This window comes from Cyclopterus lumpus, chromosome 24 (genome assembly GCF_009769545.1).
Source record: "Cyclopterus lumpus isolate fCycLum1 chromosome 24, fCycLum1.pri, whole genome shotgun sequence".
Classification (NCBI taxonomy): domain Eukaryota; kingdom Metazoa; phylum Chordata; class Actinopteri; order Perciformes; family Cyclopteridae; genus Cyclopterus; species Cyclopterus lumpus.
Window position 1 is genome coordinate 7293623 of NC_046989.1, and position 26303 is coordinate 7319925.

A 26303-nucleotide genomic window follows, 5' to 3' on the forward strand; every position below is an offset into this window, starting at 1 on the left:
CTTAGAACTTTGGTTTGTTATTTTATTTCAATCCACTTAGTTTTTAAAGTGCTTCAAAATATTTTCCAAATGCATTTCAAATCAAAGTTTTAGAGATTACAATAACTTAACATATCGTAACATAAAAACTTTGCAAGGAGAGAAATGTTTTTGCTTTAGCACGGTCACATTAAAAAGAAGATGGCACTCTGAGTGAGACTTTGCACGCACAGGATGTCCCATACAAAGACATTAATCACAAAATTAAAGTCTGGGATTTAAATTTTAGTTTTAGTTTAATTCTTTGGAAAATGTGTGAATGGAGGAAAATGCAAGCGTTGTGTGATAAGAACTAAAAGGTGTAACATTAACTTTATGACACGTTTGTGTGAGAGACGAGTGCTGCCTCAATGGAGCCTTTAAAAGCAACAGACTCTAAACTGCGTTGGTTTTGACCCTCGGGCTAAACCATCTGTTGGGGCCCCGGACAGTCTCTTGAAGATAAGACATAAGTGGAATGGCCGCAGCAGCCAGAAGTAAAACCCTGCCACTTCCTGAGTGGACAGGAAACAGGAAGTGTGAGTCAGCATTCCTTAAATGCCACACAGATACAACACCCTCACATGCCACATTGGTCTTCACATTTCTGTGTAAACACATTTGTTTGGTATTTGGTGGTTGAGTAACATACTTTTTTAAATTTTATAATCATAATATAATATCTACTGCAAATATTATAAATATTCACCGACTCTCATTAATCAAAAGTAACACACAAGATGCACCATCATCACGTTAAGTGCTGTCTGTATAGAAATATCATAACTTATACTATATCATCATCATTACAGCGTGACTTCATATTCATGACACTGGCCAGCTTGAACAGTCTGTAGCGGTGACAGCAAAGGCTTTTAAAAATGATACATAAACTTTAGAGTTTCCATCTGATACAACAATAGGAGAGCTCTGAATCAGCAGCATCCATTCCAAAAACTGCATGCGAGCATCAACTAGCTGCCACATTGGCAGTTTATTTATTATCAATCTTTCTTATGCAAGAAAAGACCATGTAATGGCAGTTTGAGCTGTGTAACACCAGCAGTCTTACTGCAGGATGTTTAGCTTCATTCATTATGGAAAGTAACAATTCCCCTTAGTCATGTGGTTATTTTTATTTTTCTGATAAATAAACAAGTTTAAATGCATACACATTAGTAAAATAAAGTGGAACATTTGAAAAGTAGAAAGTTAGTGATTGCTATACTTTTGTCCACCTGCAGAGGTCAGTGTCACATAGTTTAACATGGTGTAAGTCAGAGACAGTTGTACCACGAAAGATGTATGAAGGCAGTAGAATACTGGTCAGTTCTTTATTTCATTCAAAATAATCTGTAAAATGATCATTCAATTTATATGTCAGCACTGTGTCTCATATTTAAAATTATTTTGTGTCATCATGTTTTGTGTATTTTTATGGAATTACATGCAGTCAAGCCCCGAGGCAGATAACAACTATTTTCCTTAAATGCAGTGTTTTCATTGATTTCATAAATAAAAAAATGTTGTTAACCTGGAAGGCTCAAACTGGATTATTATAATGATATAAGTATTATTTCTTGTTGAACAATTGCATTAGCCTGTTTGTCACATCTTTATTAATTTATTGCATTTTTCTTTTCTAATTCTGCTGTTTAACCAAATATAACGGTGGTTGATTATCCAATAATAATGCTAAGAATCCATCTGTTGAGCATCAGCTGAAATATTTTTTAATTCAGTGCAAAATACTGTAGATATTATGGGACGCAGCAATACTATTTGTTCATAGTTCCTAAAAAGAACATTGCAGATCATTATAACATTATTCTGTCAGCGTATGAACTGAGAGGAACTACCATTCATCACGTCTCACGCTGCCATATGATTGATAAGCAGCCTCACCTTGAAATGAGCCATGATGCTAACACAAGATGACAAGACATGTGGGGTAAAGGTCGGGGGGGCCTAATCACTCTCTCCCCTCCTTTCGTCAGTGCTGCTCGAGAGGAATGATGACGGGAAACGGCGGCTCATCCACAGATTGATGAGTGATCTCTGCAGAAGGCGACACGTCATTAGCATCCTCTGAGGGGAACCCGGCGCTGCCCTCTGGGAGAGAGAGGCGAGCGCATCAAGAGATGTGCTTTCATCTTCCAATAAGGCCGTTGTTTTCCATGGCGTTCAATTGGCTCCTCATAAACATCTTTTTCTCTCCTGGGCTTTGATGTCATTATGTTAATGTAATCCATCAGTCAAAAGTGTCTTGTCCGATGATGACAGAAGATGCATTTCGGAAACAATTTGCAAAATGAGCATTCGTAACATAACACAAAGAGATGGATTTTGAGAGGGAAACTCGGGCTTTTAAACTCACGTACAAAACATTGAAGGGTCACACAATTCACAGATTTAATTTATTACATGTAGTCTTGTGTAAACACAATTAAATTACCTTTTCTCTGACTTAGACTAAGAAAAAAAGAGCTAAAATTATTACTGTTGTAACTTACTTTGCAAAAAATGCCCAACTTCATCAGCTCATTTGCACTAAATATAAAGTTTTGTTTGCATAACTTTTAAAATTGACAAACAATTCAAACAAATTGTACTTCTACACCTCATCTGTTAAGACTGTCAACAAACACAAAAATAGCTCTATGTCAGTCGTGAGCGCTCAATGCTGAACATAAAACAAAGGAAAATGATGAAGAGGCCACTTTATTTAATGTTATTATTATACTTATGGTGTACATAGATACACAGTTGGCTGATTTCTTTTTTTTTCTCACCAAAGTGAAGTCTTGTGGAAGCCATTCTTACTAATGGCATTCACTTTGGTGAGGCCAAACTAAAGCACACACAGGCGTACTTTCTGGAGACCGATTTCCTTTTGTGTCAGGCTGATTGGGAAAGATTTAGGAAACCATCTTGATTGATATTTTCTCTGATTTACGAGTCTATGTCAATTAATTTACTTTAGGAACCCTTAAAGCCATGAGGTAATTGACCACTGTAGTTGAGCTCAATGATAAACCAAGGGCACCAGTGATTACAAGGAAATGTAATTATATGTGTTTGTGCAGTAACACGTACTGAAGGATAGCTCTGGCCTCCACTATGTGGGCTGAAATGTAACCATTTAATAGTCTCTTAGACGTTCAAGTCTTTGAGAACAAAATGATTTGATTCGTTTGAAGAGAATATTAAGTATCAGACTAATAAATAAATTATGGTACGAGTGCGAGCGTCATCTAAATCAACTTTACACAACTGCATAAACCTTTCACATTTCACACAGCTGTGGACTTACATAATATCTGGTACCTTGTGTCATGGACATATGAGTTTATAGTAAGCTCACCGACAAGTCACCTCATCATCCCTGATCGGTATGCAGCACTGCACTCCGGCCCAGTTTGAAGAGCCCTGCTGTCACTACATCCCTTCACCCGGTGGTCTGTGCACCAAATGTCAACGTAAATATTCATGTCTATGGCTTTGACCTTGTGTGGCCGTCTCTCCCACTATGCTTTCTCTTTGCCGTTTTTTTTTTACATCCAGTGTCATAAAGAGAAGAATCAAGAAGGATACGTTGTACAAGTGGAGTTGAGATATTTTGCCAATGGGATCTGGACATTTTCAATGATTTCCATTTTGTAAACTGTGTTTCGATCTTCTTTTTGTCTTCTTTAAAGCTGCTCTGAGCATATATGGCGTCCACGTGGCTCTCAACATGATGACGGTTGAGCCGGCGGCTAGCAGCTAACATTGTTAATGTTGCTAATATTGGTTATGTTGGGGAAACAGAGATTGGGCGTGATGCTTAAAAGCATACTTTACTCTTTTATCCTGTCATGACATTTTACTTAATGGTGACTGATAGCGAACTTCTTCATCTTCGAGCCAGAAAACCTTTTGGACCTTGGAAAGTGTCGGGGTGGGGCGACTGTGGATTAGTGTGAGAGCAGGGTTGTCCTTCAATCAGAGGATCGGTGGTTCGATCCCTGGCTCCGCTAGTCCATTAGGATGTGTGAGGCAAGACACCTAACTCCAAATTGATCCTTCAGAATAGTTAGATAGAGTCCTGAAGGGTCAAGTACAAGTCCACTTACCATCCTGCATAGTGATTAAAATCGTATTCTGTAACAACCTGAGAGTCATCAGGAGAATGAACAAAATGAACTATAAAAAGTCTCAGTCTGCAGTCACTTACATCTTTGTCATCTTTCTGCGTTCTCATTACTAATAAAGTTATTTTACTGCACACTAAACACCAAGCAATTAACATTTTGGGCCTCTCCTCCTGCCAGGTGAAGTTATCTTTTACTATTTTTAACCTTTCATCTTGTTAGAACATAAATTAAATGAAATGATGACTGGGGAATTCTGATAAAAATGTGATGTAAAAGCAGGTGGGGTGGGGGGGGGGGGGGGGGGTCAAGGATGAAGACGGTTCAAACCCCCAGAAGAAGTTTGAAGGTGACCTCTCTCTTTCAAAAGGTCTCCTGCACGTTTACTTGCATAATTTATTCATTAAAGACGAGCTCTTTAAGACACCTGCAGGAAATCATTCTCATGATGTTTGAGATTAATCGGACAGGCCTGCAATAGGAAGGCGACGCATTCCTTCCAGATGTGTGTCGTTCACATGTTTACACATAACCACTAAACATTCTATGTTAAAATAATTTATATAATCAACAGTGGTAAGTAACAACACCTTGACGTACACCCCCAAACTGCTATCATGATAGAACTCCACCATGTCTACTTTTAAAGTACTTGACAGCAACGAGATTGACGTCGACAAACCGCTCGCCTTTGTCTATGAAAAACAAAATGTAAAGCAAAAGCAGCTGACATCTGACTCTGAGTGTAAAGATTACACATCAGTTATGATAAGTAAAACAACGCAAGCATAAACTTTGGTGCACCTGAGACATCAGCTGCTTGCAGGGCAGAGTGTCTTTAATTTCCAGATACAGAACTACACAGACAATTATAAATAAATGCTCTGTTTCAATATTCCAAACCCTGCATGGTGTATGTGTTTATAGGAGTGTAACTCTGATACGGTATCACACAAATAATCGGTCACAAATGGTCGATCCCCCACAGAGAGAGAAAACTGCTTGTTTTTGCACAGCGCCTGAATACAATGAGCAGAACTCTGTGTTTTACCCAAATTACACACAACATGAACAAATACTCTCTCTGAATGCAGTAAGCTGAGCAACAGGGGCCACTGGTGCAGTCAAACAATTATGACGAAAACAAACAGCTCAACCCAAAATTAGAATGAAGCGGAATTGAAGTGCAGGACGTGTTTCGAGCTGCTGTGCTGCAAAACCTAAAAACCATAAATAAGCCTCGAGTGCAGCTTGTATGGATCGCTTTGGCTCCATTGTGAGCCGTTCATTACAATTCCTTGATTAAAGCACACTTTCCAGAGTGATTGACGCTTTTGTTATCGTTCCGACATTCTCTCGTTTCTTTCATTGCTGCTATGAATCATTCCCGATGATCATCTACACCACTTTGATCAATTGTGAAATATTTGTACTTGAAATATTAAGAGGTACCTCTAACTCCCACTTAATTCTATTGACTAAGCAGCTCGTTCTTCTGACTGCTTTTTCATTACAGTGGACTCTGATGCAACTGCAGAGAAAGTTCTCTTATGGCTGCAAGATTTATGTTCGATCAAGAGAAATATTAAGCAGAAAGATGCTCCCTCCATTTCTGCTCTTGGCATTGCTCAATATGTTGATTTGTGTTAAACAATGAATATGTTGTCTGTTGCCTGTTCCCAGTGATATAGTAGATGCTCTTTACTGATGGAGTTGTTTTTAAAAAAAAGAAGAAGCTTTTTATAGGTTGTCAGTAACTTACATCAAGTATTGACATCCTCTAATACTTGATGGTTAAAGTATTACAAGAACTGCTGCTCAGACTTTGCATACACTTTGGCTCATGATGGATTGTGGGGCTAGTACATTACTCTATGTTTGCCTAATGTGGGATCCCAGGATGGCTAACATCTTACAGGACTGAAAAGAGATCGCAAGAGGATTTATTTGGGGAGTGAACTGAAAACCTCTAAACTTTAAAATTACATTTACACCAAGAACATTACGTTGGATTTTGTCTTACAGAGGAACTCAATAAATAACTGGAAGGAGGATAAATCTTCCTTAATACACACAGTGAATAGAAGGTTTTGGAGCCTCGTTTTCACAATTGAACCTCTATCATACTCAACTCGACAGCTGCCATGGTAATTCCAATATCTAAAATCTGGCTTTTTAAAAGCAAAACTGTGTCACAGAGGACCCTGGTGAGCACATAGAAACCATGGCAACGCCACACAGAAAGGGAAACGATCTTTTCTTCACTGTGCATTAAAAGGTTTTGAGTGGTAAATGGAAAAAAGAAAGGGGCAACAACACTCATGTCTTCTGGGTTACTTTACTTTTATTTATTTTTTATTTTTATAACAGTCATAAAATGGGATTCCAATATCTTCCGATTCACAATTCTCCCAAAAGTCTCCAACACATTTGATGACTTCTTCATTGTGCTATTAATAAAGACTGCAGGAACCTGCGTGTGCTGTCAGATTCCCAATAGACAAGCACTCTGATGTGAAACGCTCGTCCTGTGCACAATGCACTCAGCTTATCAACATGATTCACCTTATTGATAACAAACATGGTGTGTCTCAGGAAGGGGGGGAGGTGGGGGGGCAGCTGCTGCCTGCTGGGGTTGTATACAGAACACAGGCGGAAATAGGGCTGAATAGAAAAGATTAATGCTCATTAGATTTATCACCACAAGTTCATCATGCACTATTTATTGAATGTTTAATGGTCTTTTCTGGTAGCCATAAACACTCTGGGTCCCTCAAATGTCACTGTCATTCCACACAACACGAACACACTCAAATATATGAACACGTCACCTTGTTGGGATACATATTATCTTCGGGTGTCGCAAGTGGAACATTATTAGAGCAGCATGTATTCCAGGATAAAGGCGCATGCACTGCTGTAACGCTGCTGACACGTGGGACATGAATCACGGAATGCTGCTGCGCGTGCACTCGAGGTGAAAGGCAAAGTGTTAGAAACCCGAGGGTCTGGTGGGCTGCTTTAGGGAGGGGGGGTTACCGGAAGAAGAAAAAAAAAGGAGTGAATAAACACGTAAACACTGAGCTGCGGAGCACGAGGGCAGTCTGACAACTTCAGGCGCTGTCCGTGGTGCTGGATCGCCGCGCGGCGTCCCCCTCGGTCCGTGAGGGGACCGACGAGCCACGTGAGCGTCATCTCATCCACGACCTGTTCATATACCTGAGCTCCCGCGGGGATGATGGACGTCTCCAGTGTTCAGACCGCACATTGAACTCGGGACACCAGGATGAGGGACTTGTGGATTTAAAAAAAAAAAAAAACCTAAATGAAGAATCCGGACTCGACAACATGTGTGTGAGGACGTCGTTTGTCGCGTACTTTCACTGGTTATCTGTTTAGTGACCAGCTCGAGTCCGATTCATCCGGGAATTCATCAACATCTTATGAAGATGAACTGATGTTTATTTAGTTGCCCTTCGAGCAGATCTGCGTTATAATCTTAAGAAGAGCAACGACACCCACGGAGACATGGCTCGCCTGCTTGTTTTGGTCAACTCCGTGGTCCTGTTGCTTTTTGGCAGCGACGTGTTCTTGGTGGCAGCAAGTGAGTATGAGCCTCTTTAGCCGAGGAGCCAACCCAATTACTGTCCACTTTGTAGCCTTGTATCATGCGCCATTAGCCACGCTCAATGTGTGTTTGATGGTCGAACGAGGCTTTTTGTAGGATTTTAACCACCCAGTGATGCACTTAATTCCACCTTTCTTTCATAAACATCAAACAAGACATATCACCTACTATCACTCATCCAGGAACACATGCATAAAAGGGGATTATAATCATGTTTAGGTTCAAGATGGGCTGTTATACCTTGACTTTCATGTCTATTTTAAAATACGCAGTATATTTTACATTTAGCTATACGATAACTGAGACCTTGGCAGTTTGCACTCAGTGATGCACTTAATTCCACCTTTCTTTCATAAACATCAAACAAGACATATCACCTACTATCACTCATCCAGAAACACATGCATAAAAGGGGATTATAATCATGTTTCGGTTCAAGATGGGCTGTTATACCTTTACTTTCATGTCTATTTTAAAATACCCTGTACGTTTTACATTTAGCTATATGATAACTGAGAGTAACCTTGGCAGTTTGCACTCAATCGTGCTTGAATAAAGAAATAATATGTCATTCTTAAATCACGGCACCACTGAATAATGTAAAAATATGTAAAAGCTCTCGGAGGTGACCGACATATATGGGTATTCACTTTTCTATCATGATGAACCATCGAAAAACTATTTGCAAAACAAACACCGTCTTCAGTGAGATCAAATATGAGAGGGTATTCAACTGTAGGTGGTCTCATTTACAACAGTGCATATACTCCCATAATAATGTATCTTTCTTTCCATTGCCCGCTCAGCTTCAGGCTTAATGTGAATGAATCTTTCCTATTGTTTCTCTATCTGCTTCTGCATGATGTGCATCTCCAGTATCTCTGTCCTTCTATCAACCTGTCTACCTCTATCACTTCCCCCATCGCCTCTCAAGGGAACCGAGTCTTGCATGTGATAGCGCCTGACTGAAAATCAGACTGGTACTTCACTGCATCCGTGGGCGCGTGCACCGTCTGATACACATACCCGGAGCTTTTGTCATGTTTTGCGCTGACATGTGATACGTGAAGGCATCTCTGATCTCAGTGGAGTTCTTGTGCATGGGGCTGCCAAGAGCAGGAAAAGACACTTCAAATAATAAACGTGACACTCATCAATATAAATGTGGCTGTTGCGAAGAGCTTCAAAGGAAAATTAAATAAATGCTGTATTCATTACTGCCAGCTTCATGCATGCTATGAGACTATATATGCACAGTGACATTCAGATGCAGCTCGACATTAATAGTAAGCTTTTTTGGTTCAAATTTCCACGGAGCAGGAAAAGGTAACTTTTCAGTCAAGTCTCTCTTTTCAAATTCAATAAGTGGAATTTGCTTAAATAAGATGCTTTTCAACATGACATTTGCTCCAGATGATCATGCATTTATGTCAGAATTTAGCTTCCAATATGTAGAGAACAATTCTAGCGTGATGCAATCTGCCCAAGAAAAACAGTGTAAACCCACACAAAGGTTATTGTTTTTTCAAACCTGTCAAAAAAAATATTTGCATGCGGGAAACAATATTTACACTCACACAGTCTGAAAACGAGAATGCTCGAAAATAAATCCCAAACAACCATGAGCTTCAGGCACACGACACACGTGACTTAGAAGTTATTGGATTCATTTGGATGGCCGGGCTCATATCATTCTTGAAATTGGCAATCTGCTCTTCCTATACCTCGTGACACATTCTTGACAAATAGACGTTCTGCATTAGAGCGGAATCCATCAGCGCGAGAGCCGACGTTTGCTGACGTTGTCATCAGTGCATCTGCGGTCACATAGAAGACCCTTTTACACACAAGCAGAAAATACAGACCATAGTGTGTGGGGGAAAAATGGATTTAGTTCAACCCTAAACACTTGTTGGTGTCTCGTAGAACCAGTGAATATACCACTATAGACAATAAAATGAAATATGCTACTGCATGCTAGTCGTTACAGTTTTGGCATGAAGGAATGTTGCTGCTGGAAAGCATTGGGCTTTGGCCAGTGATTACATTAACCTTAGACTGGCACCTGGTCCCGTCTTGTTGCCGTTTCGCAGCCTTTGAGTGAGTGAGAAAGAAATCAGAGTGTACCCAAAGGGAGGGATAGTCAGCGCCTCGACTGTAGAGAGCCTCTGAAATGTAAGAAAAAGCATCGGCCTTTGCTACGACTGGCTGGACAAATCCATCCATCTTTATCTATCTATCTCAGAAGCTACTTCATACTGCGGTTGCTGCACTAGATAGATAGTAGTGAAGTACAGTAAGATGTTTATTCACAGATCACATGAAGTCACTCCGCCCACACGAATAGATATGTGAAAGAAAGGCAGGATCTCAGAAGGGAAAGGAGTTCGAGATGAAACAAGGAAAATGATCTTAAATAAGGTAATATGGGGCCAGAGAGCGCCGAGGGTGTGATACAACCAGCACAACATTGCTTAAGAGCTCTGCTACCAGACAATGTGCAGCACTTGGGCCGGCGAGGAGCTGTGTAACAACCTCCTGCTGGGCAGAGAACATTTAGACTGAAACACATCCAAATGAAGCCGTTTGAAGATTCACTGGACAACACATCAAAATTCACGATACTTGTTATGAGGTATTGCCTTTATGTATAAGATGCCGGTGAACATATTATCTCTCAATGGACTGAGGCATTATACAGTTTAGAAAAGGATTACAGCTCTTCAACCTGCCACCAGCTCAGAGCTAATTGAGACTGAAATCTGATCAATATCACAGTCCGCAAGTGTTTGAAGCAATATTAATTAGGCACTTTTGAGTTTAGTGTGCGATTACTCATTTGGAACACTAATTGTGAAATAATGAGCCGAGCACTAATTTCTGTCATTGGTATTGTTTGTAAAATGAAGAAGTAGCAAAGCAGACATGCATGAATAAAACACAAATAGGCAGATTTATTGCTTTTTGCATCGGCCCTGCATTTCCACCGTATTGCTTTTCTTCAGGCGAAATTAAGGGGATGACATGTCATCTGTCAAATTTAGTTCCCGGTGAATCCATTTGTCTACTCGCATCAAATCTTTTTTCTGTTTCATCAATGCGTCATGGTAATCCAAGGTGGCGTTTGATCAAAAGCTGCACAGGTTGTTATCCCTTATTGGGATGAATCAAAACATTGTATTGTTTGACCATAAAAAATCCGGTGCATATACAGTATAAGCAACCAATAAACTAATCATGTGTACTGTAAATCAGGATATATTGAGCAATTGTGCTTCGCAAGCAAATATAGAGGGCAAAATATGAGATAGCTCACTCTAACTGATCGAAATGGGCTCTTTTTCCACGAGGCTCGTCAGCCATTCAGAGATTCAACCGGCACTTTCACTATCTCGCTGCGGCGTCGGGCTCTGGCTTTACGCTACGATTCATCCTGGCACTGCGCCCACACCCAAAGAGGGTCTTACCATTTGTTTGCACAGACGCACGCCTCGGCTGTTGTGACCTATTGCTGTTTGATCTCAGCTTTTACATAACGCAGTGTGAAGTGGGGCTTACTCGGGACACGTAACACATATTGAATTTCCCACGGTGACACTCGTCACTGCAGAAGGGAACATCAAACAAGCTGGAAGGGAACACGGGGAAGAGGATCGGACTATTGGACTTCACATCAATACAAATATTTACATCAGAAAATCACGTCACCATGTTTTCTGCTCTTTTCATTTTTTCTGCGCATCTAACAAATAAAATGAATGAATACAACAATGCTAGTATTAGTTGACTTCATCTTATAAATGTTAAGATTGTACAGTGCAAAAAGTCGCTTCACCCAGTTAAAAAATATACTTGTCCTACTCAACTGCCTGCAATGGCATCTTATATGAAGGAGGCACTTATATATTAGTGATGATTCATGGTCTGCCTCAACTGAAGCGTCACTTCCTCCATCACCAGTAAATGAGCTGCTGACAATGCATCATGGTCACTGGCTGCTTAATGTTTGCCCATGCGTGGCTGTCTGTCACCCCCATTACCGAAAAGACAACAGGCTTCAGGAGAAATGAATGTGTCGTGTCTTAGATAAACGTTACACCTGATTCTGAAGTGTGTGCACTCCAAGACACGTGCACGTCGGCAATGTAAGCTTCATATTGTGTACCCGTCGAGGTGTCGGACTTTATCCAATAAATAGCCTTGTTATTTTTAGTAATGCAGTTGCAAAAATAAAAAAATAAGCTTCTGTGTGGCTTTTAGAAATGCAATGCTGTCCATCGTGGGCATTTTGAAATGAGATATGAAGACACAAATCTAATCCTGGTGAGTCAAAGCCATATGCAAATACTGAGCGGGGATTTATTGATTATCTTTTTTAGATTTCAGCAAGTTATTGTGACAGCATGTTGTGATGTAAATGTACGGACAACGGATTCAATTATAAGATCATTGGCATGATCTTCACACGTTCATGGTACAACATATGAAATACTTTGGAAACAAGGACAAAGAAGCCTTTATTGTAAATACATGTATGACTCATTCTCATAGCTCTCCAAAGATCAAGGACAATATATAATATACGTGACTTTCCCTCTTAACCTTCTGTACGTCTATCACACACATTACTACCAGCTCCATAAATACCCTTCTCATTAAATGGACAAAATGAGACAGAGGTGACCTCTTAACCTCTTGATACCATCAGCCAACCCCTCTTCTCCCCCCACTCTCTCGACAGTTAGAAAATTAATTTCCTCTTGTCCTCCCTACTGCAGGCTAAGCTATAGTCTGGCCTTTTGTTCATCTCATTCACTCCCATTCTCAAACCAATCTTTGAGTGTGTCATGAGCACCAGGAACTGGGCTTCATGCCTGTGTTTGACCTTGACCCCCTCCTGTGGTTCCTAATGCCACAAGGGCCGAGGCAGGAAGAACGATAACCTCGTCCGACCGGAGGGTCTTACGATATTCCTCAATGTCACCTTTTGCACCCAAGACACAGGCCATCATTGATTGTTTTTCCGAGATAAAAACAGACACAAGTGCAAGAAGGGCAAGAGAGAGCGAGGGAGAGATAAAAGGGGAGACATTGGTAGATAAGAACAGTGGGATGTAAGAGGGAGCTAGAAAATGGCAAATCATTTGAAATGGCTCTCAGTTTCATCATCTGGTGTTTCGTCTTTCTTTCTCAAGTGCACTTTTTGGACGACATATTGTGTAGAGCAGATGCCTTTCGCTGTCATCTGAAGATAACTGTGATACGGGTTGTTACGCCCACGCTACATGGGTTTGATGGAAGCGGTTACACGTTGACTGGACAACTGTGAAGTAACACTTGTATGTCGTGAATTGCAAGAGAAAGCTGTGACTAAAAATCGTACCATCGATGAGCAGCTGTGATAATGTTACATCTCATTAGGAAAAGCATTTAGGTGTTTTAGTATTTATTGTGTCCTCTGATGCATCCCCATAGGAAACTATTATTCTTGTCATTATTGTTCACATAATAGCTCAAGATATTTGCAAACACTTGACCGTCTCAACATCGCTTCAGTTGCTTTTTGCAACAACACGTGAAGTCCATTAACACATTCCCTGGGTATGGCCTCTAGGTCCCAATCTACCCGGCCAATCCCATCTTCCCCCGAGCGATTGCTTGGAGACTGAAGCTGTACAATGCTCTCTATTAGATCTGTCGCAATCCGTTTCTCCTGCCCTTTTGCTTCTCGGGCTTTTGTCCCATTTTGCAATCAACGCTTCCACCGACATCCAAATCATGATAGATGGCTGCAAAGTGACGGGGTGAAGGAGGAGGGAGCTGGACCTGAAATAGAGACTGTGGTTGCTGTGTGGTCGGGCTGTTAAGAGACGACGAGGAAAAACATGAAACATGTTTACATATCTGGTGTACATGTCTTTTGTTACTATGGGGTTTTCTACTATTTGTGCAGGTTCACAATAACATGCACGCATGCAGTTTATTTAAACATGCAGTGACTAGATAACTGAGTTGTTACCGTTAATATACTCATTTGTAATCTAATTGTTTGGTCAGAGGAGTTGAGACAGTAATGTGTTGTTATCAATGGCTGGCCTTTCCTTAAAAATACATGTTATTGGCCTATTTCCAAAGAGTTCTAATTAAAAAAATATGTTTTATTGGCCTTAGAAAACAGTTTTATGACAGTATGAATGTCTGTTTGTTTAAATGTGAGAGCTAGCTAGAATCCAGTAGCATCGGATAAGAAAGTAATAACAGTGACGCTGCTGCACAAAGCCCCTGAGGTGGTTTATCGGTCTGAGGGTCATAAAACATTGACAGTGGTATCTGGAGACGAAAGGAATAACAGGAATGCACCTGAGTGAAATTCGTCCTTGATCGCATTGAGTCCCTCCAGTTTATTGAAGATTACACAACCAGCCTGGTTTGCCAGAGTGCTGCTGCATTTTCCTGTTTCCTAATTCATCTACAAACATGAGAACATACGTTTTAATACTTCACTTTTAATTAAAAAGAGACACCATGTGGTGAGCTCAGAGTGCCAACACAATAGTTGAGACTTTCCAGGTGCAGTGTGGACACATATGGCTTGGATGATTTAATATGTAGCGGGTGGATTAACAGACCTGTCTATTTCTGTTTCCGTTCCTTCAGACCGGCCACCGGCTCCCGTCAATGTGTCGGTCATGCACCTGCGCGCTGACTCGGCAACGGTTTCCTGGGAGGTTCCAGAGGGAGATATAATAATTGGTTTCTCAATCTCGCAACAGGTAAGTCCCCCCCCCCCATGTATTAAATGCATTATAATCTTCTTATAGCGCAGTATAATACAAGTTCTAAACATTAATAGCAATAATCATAACACGTTATAAAGCAGTATATTATGACATATAAGGTCAAGTATCAAAATACTTTTTATGGAAGGGTCATTTTAATTACTGTTATAATGCATTATAATGTGATTATAAGTTACTCATATATTCACTGTTTGTTTTATGTGAAGTAAAAAAATATTTTTAGATTCTAAATATTGTACAATAAATGTGTACTTCATGCATTATAGAAAGATTATAATGTATATCAACTATGAAAGTTATAATACACAATGATCCTTGCAAAAATACAGTCAGTGAGTTGCCAACAATTATGATGTATAATTATACTTGACCTAAGAAGTGCAATGGGTATTCTGAAAGTATTATGAATATTAATGAGTGCTTATAAATTATAATTATACAGTGCTCCAAGCATTAAGTATAGTGTAGTTATAATGTATTATAGACATGGGAATCATACAAAGTGTTACAGAAAAGTGCATTTGTTTTATTTTTGGCTTTTGCCCTTTATGGTTTGGCATCGATTCGTCATGTCCTGTTGAAATGTTGTCGCACCACGAAGCCGGTATGATCCATTTTCTACCGTGTCACACGGTTGCGATGGCCCGTCGAACACGTTGGGATCAAATGGTTTGGAACGACAATTTTTTGAAAAGATAAAATATTCACGGATTGAAGTCCGTAGAGGGTTTTTGTGTGTTCAGCAAACGCTTCGTATCTTGAGTTTGTCCAACATACTGAGTACTGTACACACAAGTTCCGGGGAGAATAAAGAATTCATGTTTTTGTCTGGATGCATAATCTTTGGAAGCCTTCAAAGCTTTGCTTAGCATGCTGCAAGGTTGACTGAATATTGCCTTCAAGCCCCAAATCAGAATAAAACAAATTGTCAAGAGAAAACAAGAGGTGCAGCTGGACTATGTGAAGCTGCCAAAAGGCTTTGATTTTTTTGGAGGCTAAAACGATTTCAATAAATGCTAATCCTGAATGGTTAAATGGCATATGGTGCCATACGTTTATGCAACTCAAAACAGTCATCATCATGCAGCCATTTAACTCTGCTATTAACTCGGTGCGACTGATGGACTATTTACGACACCTCAACGGCTGTTCGTCACGATATGCAGCTGAATCTGAACACGTTTGGTATGGCGGTTTACGAATGACATGATTCAATGTTCACGGAGAATAACAAGTTGTTTTTATCAGATCTTTCAGTCAAACAGCGCCATAAAACACAGACATCTGGCCCAAAGCCACTTAAAGTGCAGATAAGAGTGAGGGCTCACATAGAGAGGAGCTCTGCATGCAAGCAGGAGGGATAACTTTCAAAGCTTTGGGTCTTTATTGCTCCAATAACGATCAAAGACAAAGTCTGAGGCTCTGAATGTTTGTGGTTCAAGGCACTTGCAGTCTAAATTAATAAAAATATTGACTCCACAGTCAAGACTCCATATGGTGAGACAAAATTGGCAACTGTTAATGTGATAAAGTACCCAGCATGTTGCTCTCCAACACCTTGAATATTTTCTGGTTGGTCACCTCTGTCTAACATTAGCACGGCCCAAAAATAGGTAGGCTACATAATCGTTATTAGCTTTTTGTTTAATGCTATAAAGATTTAATTTATACTACGAGACCCTTTCCTTAGGGACACATTGCAGGGCAATCACACCATTGACCAATGTATCGATTATTATTATCTGATCCCCAGAGACAGGAAGGACACACGCAGCGATTCATCCGTGAAGTCAACACCACCAGCCGCTCTTGTGTCCTTTGGGACCTCGAGGAGGAGACAGACTACATCATACAGGTGCAGTCGATCGGCCTCTATGGGGAAAGCCAAGCCAGCAAGAAGGTCCATTTTCGCACCCTCAAGAAGACAGACCTCTTCCCCTCCAACAGCTCCAATCAAGGTGAGCTGCTCTGAGATGCAGGGAATGAAAATCACCTGGCGAAGTTCAATTGAAAGAAATGGTCTCCGTGTGTGATCAAGGACAAAAATAAAGCGTTATTCCTGTTTCCTCAAATACTACTAATCTAATACACTTTTAATGATTTTATCTAGTCCTTTGACAACACTAAAACCAACAATTGTTGTGCAGTCAGAGATGCAGTTTATAGCCCCTTGTCATGGTACTCTTTAAGCTACATGCTAAGTCAGCATGCTACCAACGACAATTATAACACGCTAATGTTCAGTCGGTGATATTTACTGGGTGCTCCATCTATTTGGTAATTTGCACTAAACGCAAAACGGCATGAATGTCACATGTTGCCAAAAATATTGAGCAAATGAAAACGATGATGGCGCGACGTGTATGAAAAGTCAAGAGATAACCAAGGCTATGAGGATTCATCCACTGGAGACCATGAATGTCGGTAGCCAGATTCATGGAGATCCGTAGCTGCTGAGATATATTTGTTTGGATATCGTGAGATATGCAGCTAGCGTGACCAAAAACGAAGGCTGCACAGAGTAACATTTATCATATCAAAAGTGCAACTAACATTTTTATTTGAATGAAGAAATACATATTTGACCGAGTGCAGTGGTGTGGTTCTGTTATGTGTTTTTAATAGTTTTCATAATGATAATGTATAGTTCCATGGCAAAGATAGGCTTTAGATACACCGACAATACTTCTTAGTAGGATAAAATATTTTTTAGTGTCTACAAAATGGCAATTTAACTGCCAGATATTGTTTTAGTTTGTTAGTTTTTTGTTTCAAGTCTCACCTCAAGTCAACTAGATGCTATGAAGTTTGTCAAAATGCTGTATAATGGACGAGGTCACAAACTGGTCACCGCAGCATCCGTTCACAGTGTTGCATCTCACTGTGTTATGGAAGGCGACGCTTTGCTGTTCGTTCTACAGCGCACGGTGCAGCCGTGGGCCTCTTCTCCCCCCCAAGGCACAGACAGGAGCAGCCGATTACAGATGCAGTTCTGCTGTTGCTCTAAAGCTTCCTCTGGCTGTTGAATGCTTTCACATTAATAATAAAAGGTAGAGTAAAGGCGAGGGCAAGTAACCTGAAGCCTCTCGCGGCGTCTCTCTGAGGGGGCTTTATGCAGGTTTATTTCCTCCAAAAACCCATTCATTATTGACACACTCTTCAAGCACGGCTGCAGGCAAGCTCCTCTGAATTTCTGCAACAGGATCCGGATCCACTCTGAAGTACTTTGGATTCAGTCTCCATGCTCATGGGCTTGGGGAAATATGACCATCACCAATAAAGAATAGGTTAATTTTCTAACAACGCAGACGAGGAAAGGGTGAGAAAAAGGCTCTTTGCTTTATATTGTCAGCAGTTGGGAAAAGTTTACATTTCTTTGGATATATTCTCCATGATTATGGGATGGGCCAAATACATCAACAATAATGGCAGCTTACATTTGACGTTGGTCTAGAAACAGGTCTGTACAGGGTCCATTAAGTTAATACAGACTCTGACATTATGCTGGAAATGTTTCTGTACTTATATTTGAAATTGAAAATCAATGGACTTCAGAAACCTATCTAACCATCAACATGAATCAAATCCTGATTAATGTTGCACAGTGACGTTTTTGACTAATGGTCATTGCCAAGACTCTTGGAAAAGATTCAATGTGCAACATTAATGAGGATGTGACCGAGTTATCCAAGTGCTTTATTTGTAGGTGTTTTTGTTTTTGTAAGAGTATAAACAATCAGTGTCAGCTTTCCATAAATCTAATGCCCCAGTTTAAAAGTCTAATCACATTTTATTTACGTGCCTCTTGTCAAGTTTGGTACTCAACTTCTCTCTTCATGACACTGTGTCGTCGTAAACTTGGACTCGGATGCTGTCTGCAAAAGAAACCTGATTAATGATGTGAATTGACCCCACTAGTGCAGTCAGTAAAATAACATAAAGAAGTAAAGTGCAGTAAGTAGATCAGCCACACATAACTAACCTCAGAGGTAGAGACATGTTCTAAAGCAAAGCTTTCAATTACACAAATTAAATTCTCCTCCATCCGTGTTTGAAAACCCTTTTTTGAGCCAAAATATTGATTCCCAACCCCTGAAAACGAATTTCCTTTGTTTTATGAAAATGTCATTTGTTTCTTAAAGAGCCTTTTCCACTTTCTGAAAGGATGTTTTCAAAGCTTCCTCCTATAATAGCAATATATGTATTCGTCATAAAACGTAATGTAGTATGGCATTTTTGTTCAGCATCTTACCGTTGACCATTGTTCCTTAAAAGGTCTTTTTAATCTAGTTGGCAACACTAAAACCAACACGGAGCCATTCCAGAGATCCTTTGCCACAGCCAAGTGCCTCCGATTGAAACTAAATCGATGTGCGGCATATCACAGGTATTCCCAAGAGATAGCGCTATGATATCCACGAATCGATGTTGCTTCTTCTTTTTTTCCACAATGCAATTCTCTTTGATAATGTGATTACATATTAGTGCCACTATGCCACTGACTGTTCACCTGGGCCGAACTAGATTCAGAACCAATCTTTTTCATATGATTTATTTCCTGCCAGGATATATGCCACATGTTACTGTGATTTTTTTTATTTTCCCAGGATCAATATGTCTTTCCAATGTCTACTTCAATTTCATTTGTTCCACAGGAAGCTTTTAATCAGAGTATATATGTGTGTGTGCTTTGACTGCCCTTCAAAAGTGAGGAGCAGGGTTTCTTTAAGATCAATGTATGTCAGCAGTTTATTAGTATCCCACTAATTGAAGCACTGGCTTTGTATTACATTTGCAAGCTAAACATATTTTGAAGAACTCAGATAGAATTAATTTCATTGAGGTTTGATTCCAGCATAGTGAAGGGACTTTTATAAGCGAGTTACAATGTCAGATTAATTATACTGAAAGGGATTCTCTTTTGCTTACAGACGGAGATCTGTGATTAAAGGGGGTGGGGTGGGGGGGGGGGGGGGACGGACGCTGTATTCATTAGCATGAACAGTGATGCGACAGTGAGTGCATACAAAAACATACCTCAAATAAAAGGCGGTATAAATGCTGCCCGCTGTCACTGAGCCGTCAAACGGTTTCACTCAGAAAGAGATGGATGCCTTGAGCAGTCAAATCTAACTATAGGTCGTCCCTATAGACACAATTACTGTGTGATACTCCACCTAGGCTCCCCCATTAACGGCTCTGAAACAACAGGTACGTTACACGCAGAATATTCTTTTGACTTTGACTGATACTCACAACTCATCTGTTGTTCTTGTTTTATATGCACATACAATACGACTGCACAGTATTCAACGGTAGTTTAAATCACGTTGTTAAATTGCTCAGCTTGCAGGGAGACGTAATGCCAGAGGAAGTCACGTTTTTGCATCTCTGTGACACCAGTACTGCACGCCCCTGGTGTGTTGTCACAGGGTTTCCCGACACACTTCACAGCCACTAACAACACTGGGGGATTTTGGGGAGAGCCGAAGAAAGGCCAACTAATGATCTCAAAACAAACTCTTTGGTGAACCGACAGCACTCGGTTACAGCAGTTAGAATCACACGGCGTATCCGAGTGTGGCGCCACAACATAAAAATATGTATGATTTCAGCAGCAGGACATTATGTTCACTCACTCTGTGGTAGGAAATACTGCATATCAGCATTCATATGAGCATTTATTTTCAACATGAAGTAGTGTCATTATCTCAAATCGCAAATGGTAAACAAGAGCAATAAGTTTGGTCGGAGAGTGTTGCAGAATACAGACGCCCCAAAGAGTAAATGATTTACTCAAACAGCCTCCAACAGTGGTTTCTCTACGCATGCATGTAGAAATACTTTATGTTTCAGTTGGTTAGGTTCAGACAGAGAGAAGAGATGTGGGATTAATAAAGTGGGGAGCAAGTCGCCGGAGGCACCAGTCATACTTTGCGCTCACTTGAGTCCAGACCGGGCATTTAAGTCTGACTTTAACTTTGGAGATCACAATCAATCAATCCTCCGTCCTGACCTAAAGATAAACGTTTGTCGAGTGAAATAATTCATGTAAAACAATATGTGATAAGTTGTGAGAGTCTTGCGCTGCTTGCCTGACAATTTTTTTTTACAGATAAAAATCAAGGATGTTTCTGTAATTTGAAGCTGTGATGTTCTTCTTCCCTCTCTCCGCTCACATTCCCATACACACGACAACCAGGACTTAGAAAAACACAACAGCATTAAACCCAATTCATAATAGCCATCATGTGACGAGAGATGAGAGTCTGGCATTCGGGGGCCAGTTTCTTGACAACTTGATTCACTAAAAGAGGCAATTGGGAAGAGTGGCGCTCTGGAAGAGTTCCATACAGAAGAGATATTAAGAGATAGTTTGGAGGGAGGAAATGGGCCCACAGCAAATCCACTTAAAGGAGGATTAATGCAGGACTTATTTGTGGTAATGCCCACCACATTTAGGAATTTTCTTTGTGAAATGGCATAACATGGTTTTAGATCTGACATTATTAGGAAATTCAGTAAAGAGCCATGCGACTAATACTACTTTGGCAAAGGGCAATGTTCAGTCTTTACTGACAGCATGTCAGGGTGTTATTTAAATTCTTGTTTGTGATTGTGGTCAACTGGACTGCATGTCAATGTATTTCATATGTTGTCATATGAACAATATGTTCTCGTGGCATTTAGAGGGAGTCTGTGTTGACTGTACCTGTCTGTGCTCTCTCATAGATGACCCCACTGTGCAGGGTCTGGACAAGGCCCGTCACCTACAGATGGGAGAGATGATCATAATTGTGGTGGTCTTGGTCATGTGGGCAGGTAGGTTTGCAGACCGAGTGTGGTAATTAATGATTGAGAGGAAAAACACACACACACACACAGTATATGATAACTTAAGATAACAGAAGTGCAATGTTATTGTCAGCCTGAATGATATAGACTAATGGTGCTCACCTGACAGAGCTTTCACACTGTTTATTATCTCGTAGTACGCATCTAATACATTGACACACCAATCAATAAGACAATTAATGGACAGTCATCCAGAACAAAACCTATAGGACCCCTGTGAAGTGGAAAATAAATCTGCCAACTCTGCGTGTCTTGTCCTTTGCAGGCTTTTTAAAAAAAAAATTGCAGTGGCGATGTCAAAACAACATCACGCTTTACTGAGCACCGAGTACCGAGCTCTCCATCCATGTCGGAGTTTCTACTCCTTTGAGGAAGTGTGTGCCGATTAATGAAGTGTTGAGGGAGAATGAGAAGTGGCATATCTGACAGGCTGCCAGGAGCCGGGTTTCCCAACCTTGAGCACCAGAGTGAGATGTTAAATAATACTAATGAGAGTAACCAGAGTAACAGGCTGTGCGGAGTGGGAGTGCATGAATAAAAACACCTCGTGTGGAGCATTCATCATGGACCGCTCATTTGCAGCCAGTCCAGTTTAAAGTCAGCTTTTTCCCCTGAAACATTCACAATCTACAAAAGATAGTTGTTTACATCTGCATTTATTCTTGTATTTGCTAATTCCTTTTCTCATTCAATTTATTTTTTATATTTGTGTCCTTTTATCTTTTATATTTGTGTTACCTGTCCAGGAATAAAAAAGTACACCATGCAATCTCATCTGCTATATTGTATACTGTGTCTGTGTAGCAATGTTCTGTTGGTTTCTAGAAGTGCTTAAAATGTTGTGAAGACCTTATGAAACATCCCCGAATTGGCAAAGCAGCCGACGTTTTTCGCTGAAACTTTGACAAAAGTGTCTCATTAAAACAACATTACAATAAACGTCAATGTAAACGTCACAAACGCTGCTGTATTATAACCACCAAACAAACCAGTGGAAATGTGGAGATGCCTACCACGAATGTCTCTCAATGACATGGAGCTGCAATATTGCAAGGGTGCTCACGAGATGCCTGAATAAATAATGAAAAGAATAACTTTTATTTCTCACAGCTCCATAGTTTTTATTACAGTAACCCCTATATCAGCTTTTGAATAAATAATGATATAGCCTTCTCATAGAATTCCATAACCTCGGTGAAGCGGGGAAGCTTATTGTGAGCACACAGTAAACTGGAGGCACAACTGCATTTGGCATATTGTAGCAAAGCAAACTCCACGGAGAAGCTTTCAGATAAAGGCCCCGCCATCACTCTCCCTAGGGAGCAACATTCCATTATCAACTTGGCCTTTCAACGTGCTCAGTTAGAAGAAGCGGTGACGTGTCTGTGAGTGACAGTTGCCACCCCAGCACTGAATTCCCATCCTCATTTGTGTGTGTGTGTGTGTGTGTTACACATCTCCCCACAGCCGTTATTGCCCTGTTCTGCCGGCAGTATGACATCATCAAGGATAACGACTCCAGCAACAATAAGGAGAAGGCTAAGCCGTCGTCAGAAAGGAGCACTCCGGAGCACCACAGTGAAGGGCTGCTGAGGAGCAAGGTGAGCCTGAAAAGAGAGCCACATAAAGGCTCTTTCAAGCTACTGTGTACGTAAACACACTCTGAGTGACAGCGAGCCAGCACACACAAACACCTCGACCCTGAAACTCAAGCAGCTCGATGGGGTTAATGGTTTTATTTTTATTTTACTTTTTATTTTGCGTCTAAGGAATTCCTTTTCTTTTGACTGAGAAATGTCAAAATGTCTTCCGTGTTGTGCACCTTTCTGCAGAAACAATTTCTTCCAGTGAATAACATTAATGTCATGCAATATTTGTGCTCAGCGGACTCCCACTGCTGTCGAGTGCCCACCTCTTTGGCACTTTACAGATGCAAATGTAGGCATTAACATGATTACTGTAGTTTTGTAGGAAACATTTGGTTCTACTGTACAGGCTGGAAGACAAAGAGCTCAACTATGCCATGATTAATGGTGGATTTATTGGGAGATGATGCTTGATCAATAACAACAATATCGCCCTGTGAAGCTGTAGCAGGTCCACACATACTTCTACGAGAACCATCTCTCTTGTGCTTTACTCGTCAACACATTCTCACATAAAATAGATTAACAGCCAGCAGCAAGCTGTTGCCTGGATTAAAATGCAAAACATGAACTGACATTTGATTAACAAATGCGATTTGCATGCGGAGAATACGTGTGTATGATTCATTAGGAAAGAGGTTTTCCTATTAAAGGAACAAACCAAGGACAATAAATGGTTATTGTTTTCACAGGTAGCAATACAAAATATATTTCTAATTTCCTTCAGTGACATACATCTGTTCTATTACTTTATGGTATATCATTTGTAGAGTGATCAATAAAATTAACGATTGAAACTTCACCTTACTTTAGTTTAATCCTTGAATTTACCGTTACTGTACATAAACACATCGCAACCATATTTGTTAAGCTTAACCTTTTATACTGTATTGCAATTCCTTTAATCCATTTCAAAGAAGAAAAACTCTTATATATACTGTTGTAATTCTATAAAATGCAACCTTCCTCTTCAAATAATAATCCTCCCGGGAAAGAAATACATCTAGAATTCAAAACAGCACCCTAATTGGAAAACAGGATATTTACTACAGATGTAATCACAGTAATCTCCAAACCACAGTATGTGCACCGCTATCTGCTCACTGTTATCTGCTGCAGTCACAGCTCAGTAATGAGGCCGGAGCTGATCGATAATCAAGGTCATTTGCATTGCGAGTGTTGACCTCTGGCTGGAATTTAATGGTGCAACATGTTGAGTTTAAATCTAAGTTAGCTGACAGTCATTGTGGGGTTCCTCATTGTGTTGGCTTATCTCTTCTTCTTCATTCGGTGGCCGGAGTTTGATGCAAAGCTTCTGTCAGAGAAGTTCTGGTGAGGACTTCAGAAACTCTCTCTCGTATCAGTCAATAGTGTACACGACTCAGCAAACGTCCTGAAGGTGTTCAGTCTGCGGCAGAGGGGACGCAGGGAGGCAGATCGGGGTCATTTGAATAAATATATTCATGAAAAAAAACAATAATAAGGTGTCACGATATTAGATTTTCCTTTCAATATTATCTAGGCAAAAATAATTCACAATAACAAAATTATCGCAGTAACTATAGAACATTTTAAAAATAAAAATTGCTGTCAAATTAGTCAAACTCATCTTTAACTTTGTTTATTGTTCATTTTGACACTTTTCTGACAACTAAATTACACTCCAAATAAGAGTGTAGGTAGGTGGAGAAAGAGTATGTGAACATAACGGTTAATAAGCGTTAATATTTAGATGACATATGTAGCTAAGAGATACACATATGCTCTATATCTTTAAACGTGATGAATTTGAATACAAAAAAGTAGTTTAAATTTCCAATGTTCTTCAATTCATCCAAAAAGTATGTCTTTACTGTGAAGGAGAAAGTAAAAGAGTAATTATGATTTGTACTTATCTTCTCGGTTGCAGTTTCATCCTTCCGTGCCGTCTATCAACATCATCGAAGTTTAAGAAGAAGGACGCCACACTCTGTCCTCTCTTCTATCATCAATGCATTTAACGCCTTTCTCGCTGACGAGGAAGAAAGCTGGAAAGAATGTGTTTGTTTCTGTGGGTCATCGTCGGTGAGGCTGTCTTTGCAAAAGACATACATGCATGTACATAGCATTTGTAGGAAAACTCTAAAGTGCAGGGTACACACCGATCCACATGACCCAACACACACTACATACCCTAATACACACACACACACACACACACACACCACATACCCTAATATACACACACACACACACACACACTACATACCCTAATATACACACACACACACACACCACATACCCTAATATACACACACACACACACTACATACCCTAATATACACACACACACACACTACATACCCTAATATACACACACACACACACACACACTACATACCCTAATATACACACACACACACACACTACATACCCTAATATACACACACACACACACACACACTACATACCCTAACACACACTACACTACAGTGTAGTAGCTAACAGAAACCTATTCCTGCAGGTTGATAGTACATAAACTAATGTTAACCCATGGTGCAGTTAACATGAAATGTAACGTAACATCGATGACTTTCAAAAACACGCAATCGTCTCTGGGATGCCGGTCTTCGTGACTTTAAATTCAAAGTGTATTTTTTACATTGGCATGTGCAATCAGACACCACGTTCACCTGTTATATAGGCAACTCAAGCTCGAAATAATCAAAACATGTTTCTTTTTCCAAATAGTGTTAATATATTACTTCATCACGAATGTCTATATTATATGACTCCCGTGGGGAGAAAGCAAATTAATGTCTTCATTTGTAAAACCCGCCCCAACGACATGTTTTAATGTTTAATGATAGTCTTAAAGTGCCATTTTCTGGATAACATTGTATTTTTTCATAGTTCATAAAATACAAACACGTCTGTACATTAAACATTCATTTAATAAAGTTGCATGCAGGTCCTTTGCCTGTAGAATAGCAATAGATGTGCATTCTAAGTTAGATGCCAAAAAATGGAGAAATAAAACATGATTGCAGTGCTGTGAAGAAGCTGTTTATGTTTTCGTCCATTCGGCCTGCTTTTAGAACGGGGCATTGTCTTTTATCATCCAGCGTTTAATATCACATCTTGCACATTCCCTGACAATTGTATTTCTGGAAGTGTAAAATAAACCTTCTGTAGAACTATACCCATCATGAAGTTGCAGCTAATGTAATGGAGTTTCTGTGTA

The 26303-nt window shown here is 40.1% G+C and overlaps 1 protein-coding gene across 1 annotated transcript; it reads left to right on the plus strand.

Annotated features, from left to right (window-relative positions):
* Positions 1 to 7232: 7232 nt before the first annotated feature.
* On the plus strand, positions 7233 to 26287 carry fndc4a (fibronectin type III domain containing 4a). Its single transcript, XM_034527915.1, has 6 exons — positions 7233 to 7755; positions 14437 to 14552; positions 16333 to 16537; positions 21312 to 21401; positions 22902 to 23035; positions 24990 to 26287. The coding sequence occupies exons 1-6, from the start codon at positions 7680 to 7682 to the stop codon at positions 25029 to 25031; spliced, it is 663 nt and encodes a 220-aa protein (XP_034383806.1). The 5' UTR covers positions 7233 to 7679; the 3' UTR covers positions 25032 to 26287.
* Positions 26288 to 26303: the final 16 nt, after the last annotated feature.

What these genes read in the sequence shown, in the direction of transcription:
- fndc4a (XM_034527915.1), top strand. Translation starts at nt 7,680, where the DNA reads ATGGCTCGCCTGCTTGTTTTGGTCAACTCCGTGGTCCTGTTGCTTTTT. An exon ending in GTTTCTCAATCTCGCAACAG is followed by an intron (nt 14,553 to 16,332) that starts GTAAGTCCCCCC and finishes TCTGATCCCCAG; the next exon opens with AGACAGGAAGGACACACGCA. An exon ending in AAGGGCTGCTGAGGAGCAAG is followed by an intron (nt 23,036 to 24,989) that starts GTGAGCCTGAAA and finishes TCTCGGTTGCAG; the next exon opens with TTTCATCCTTCCGTGCCGTC.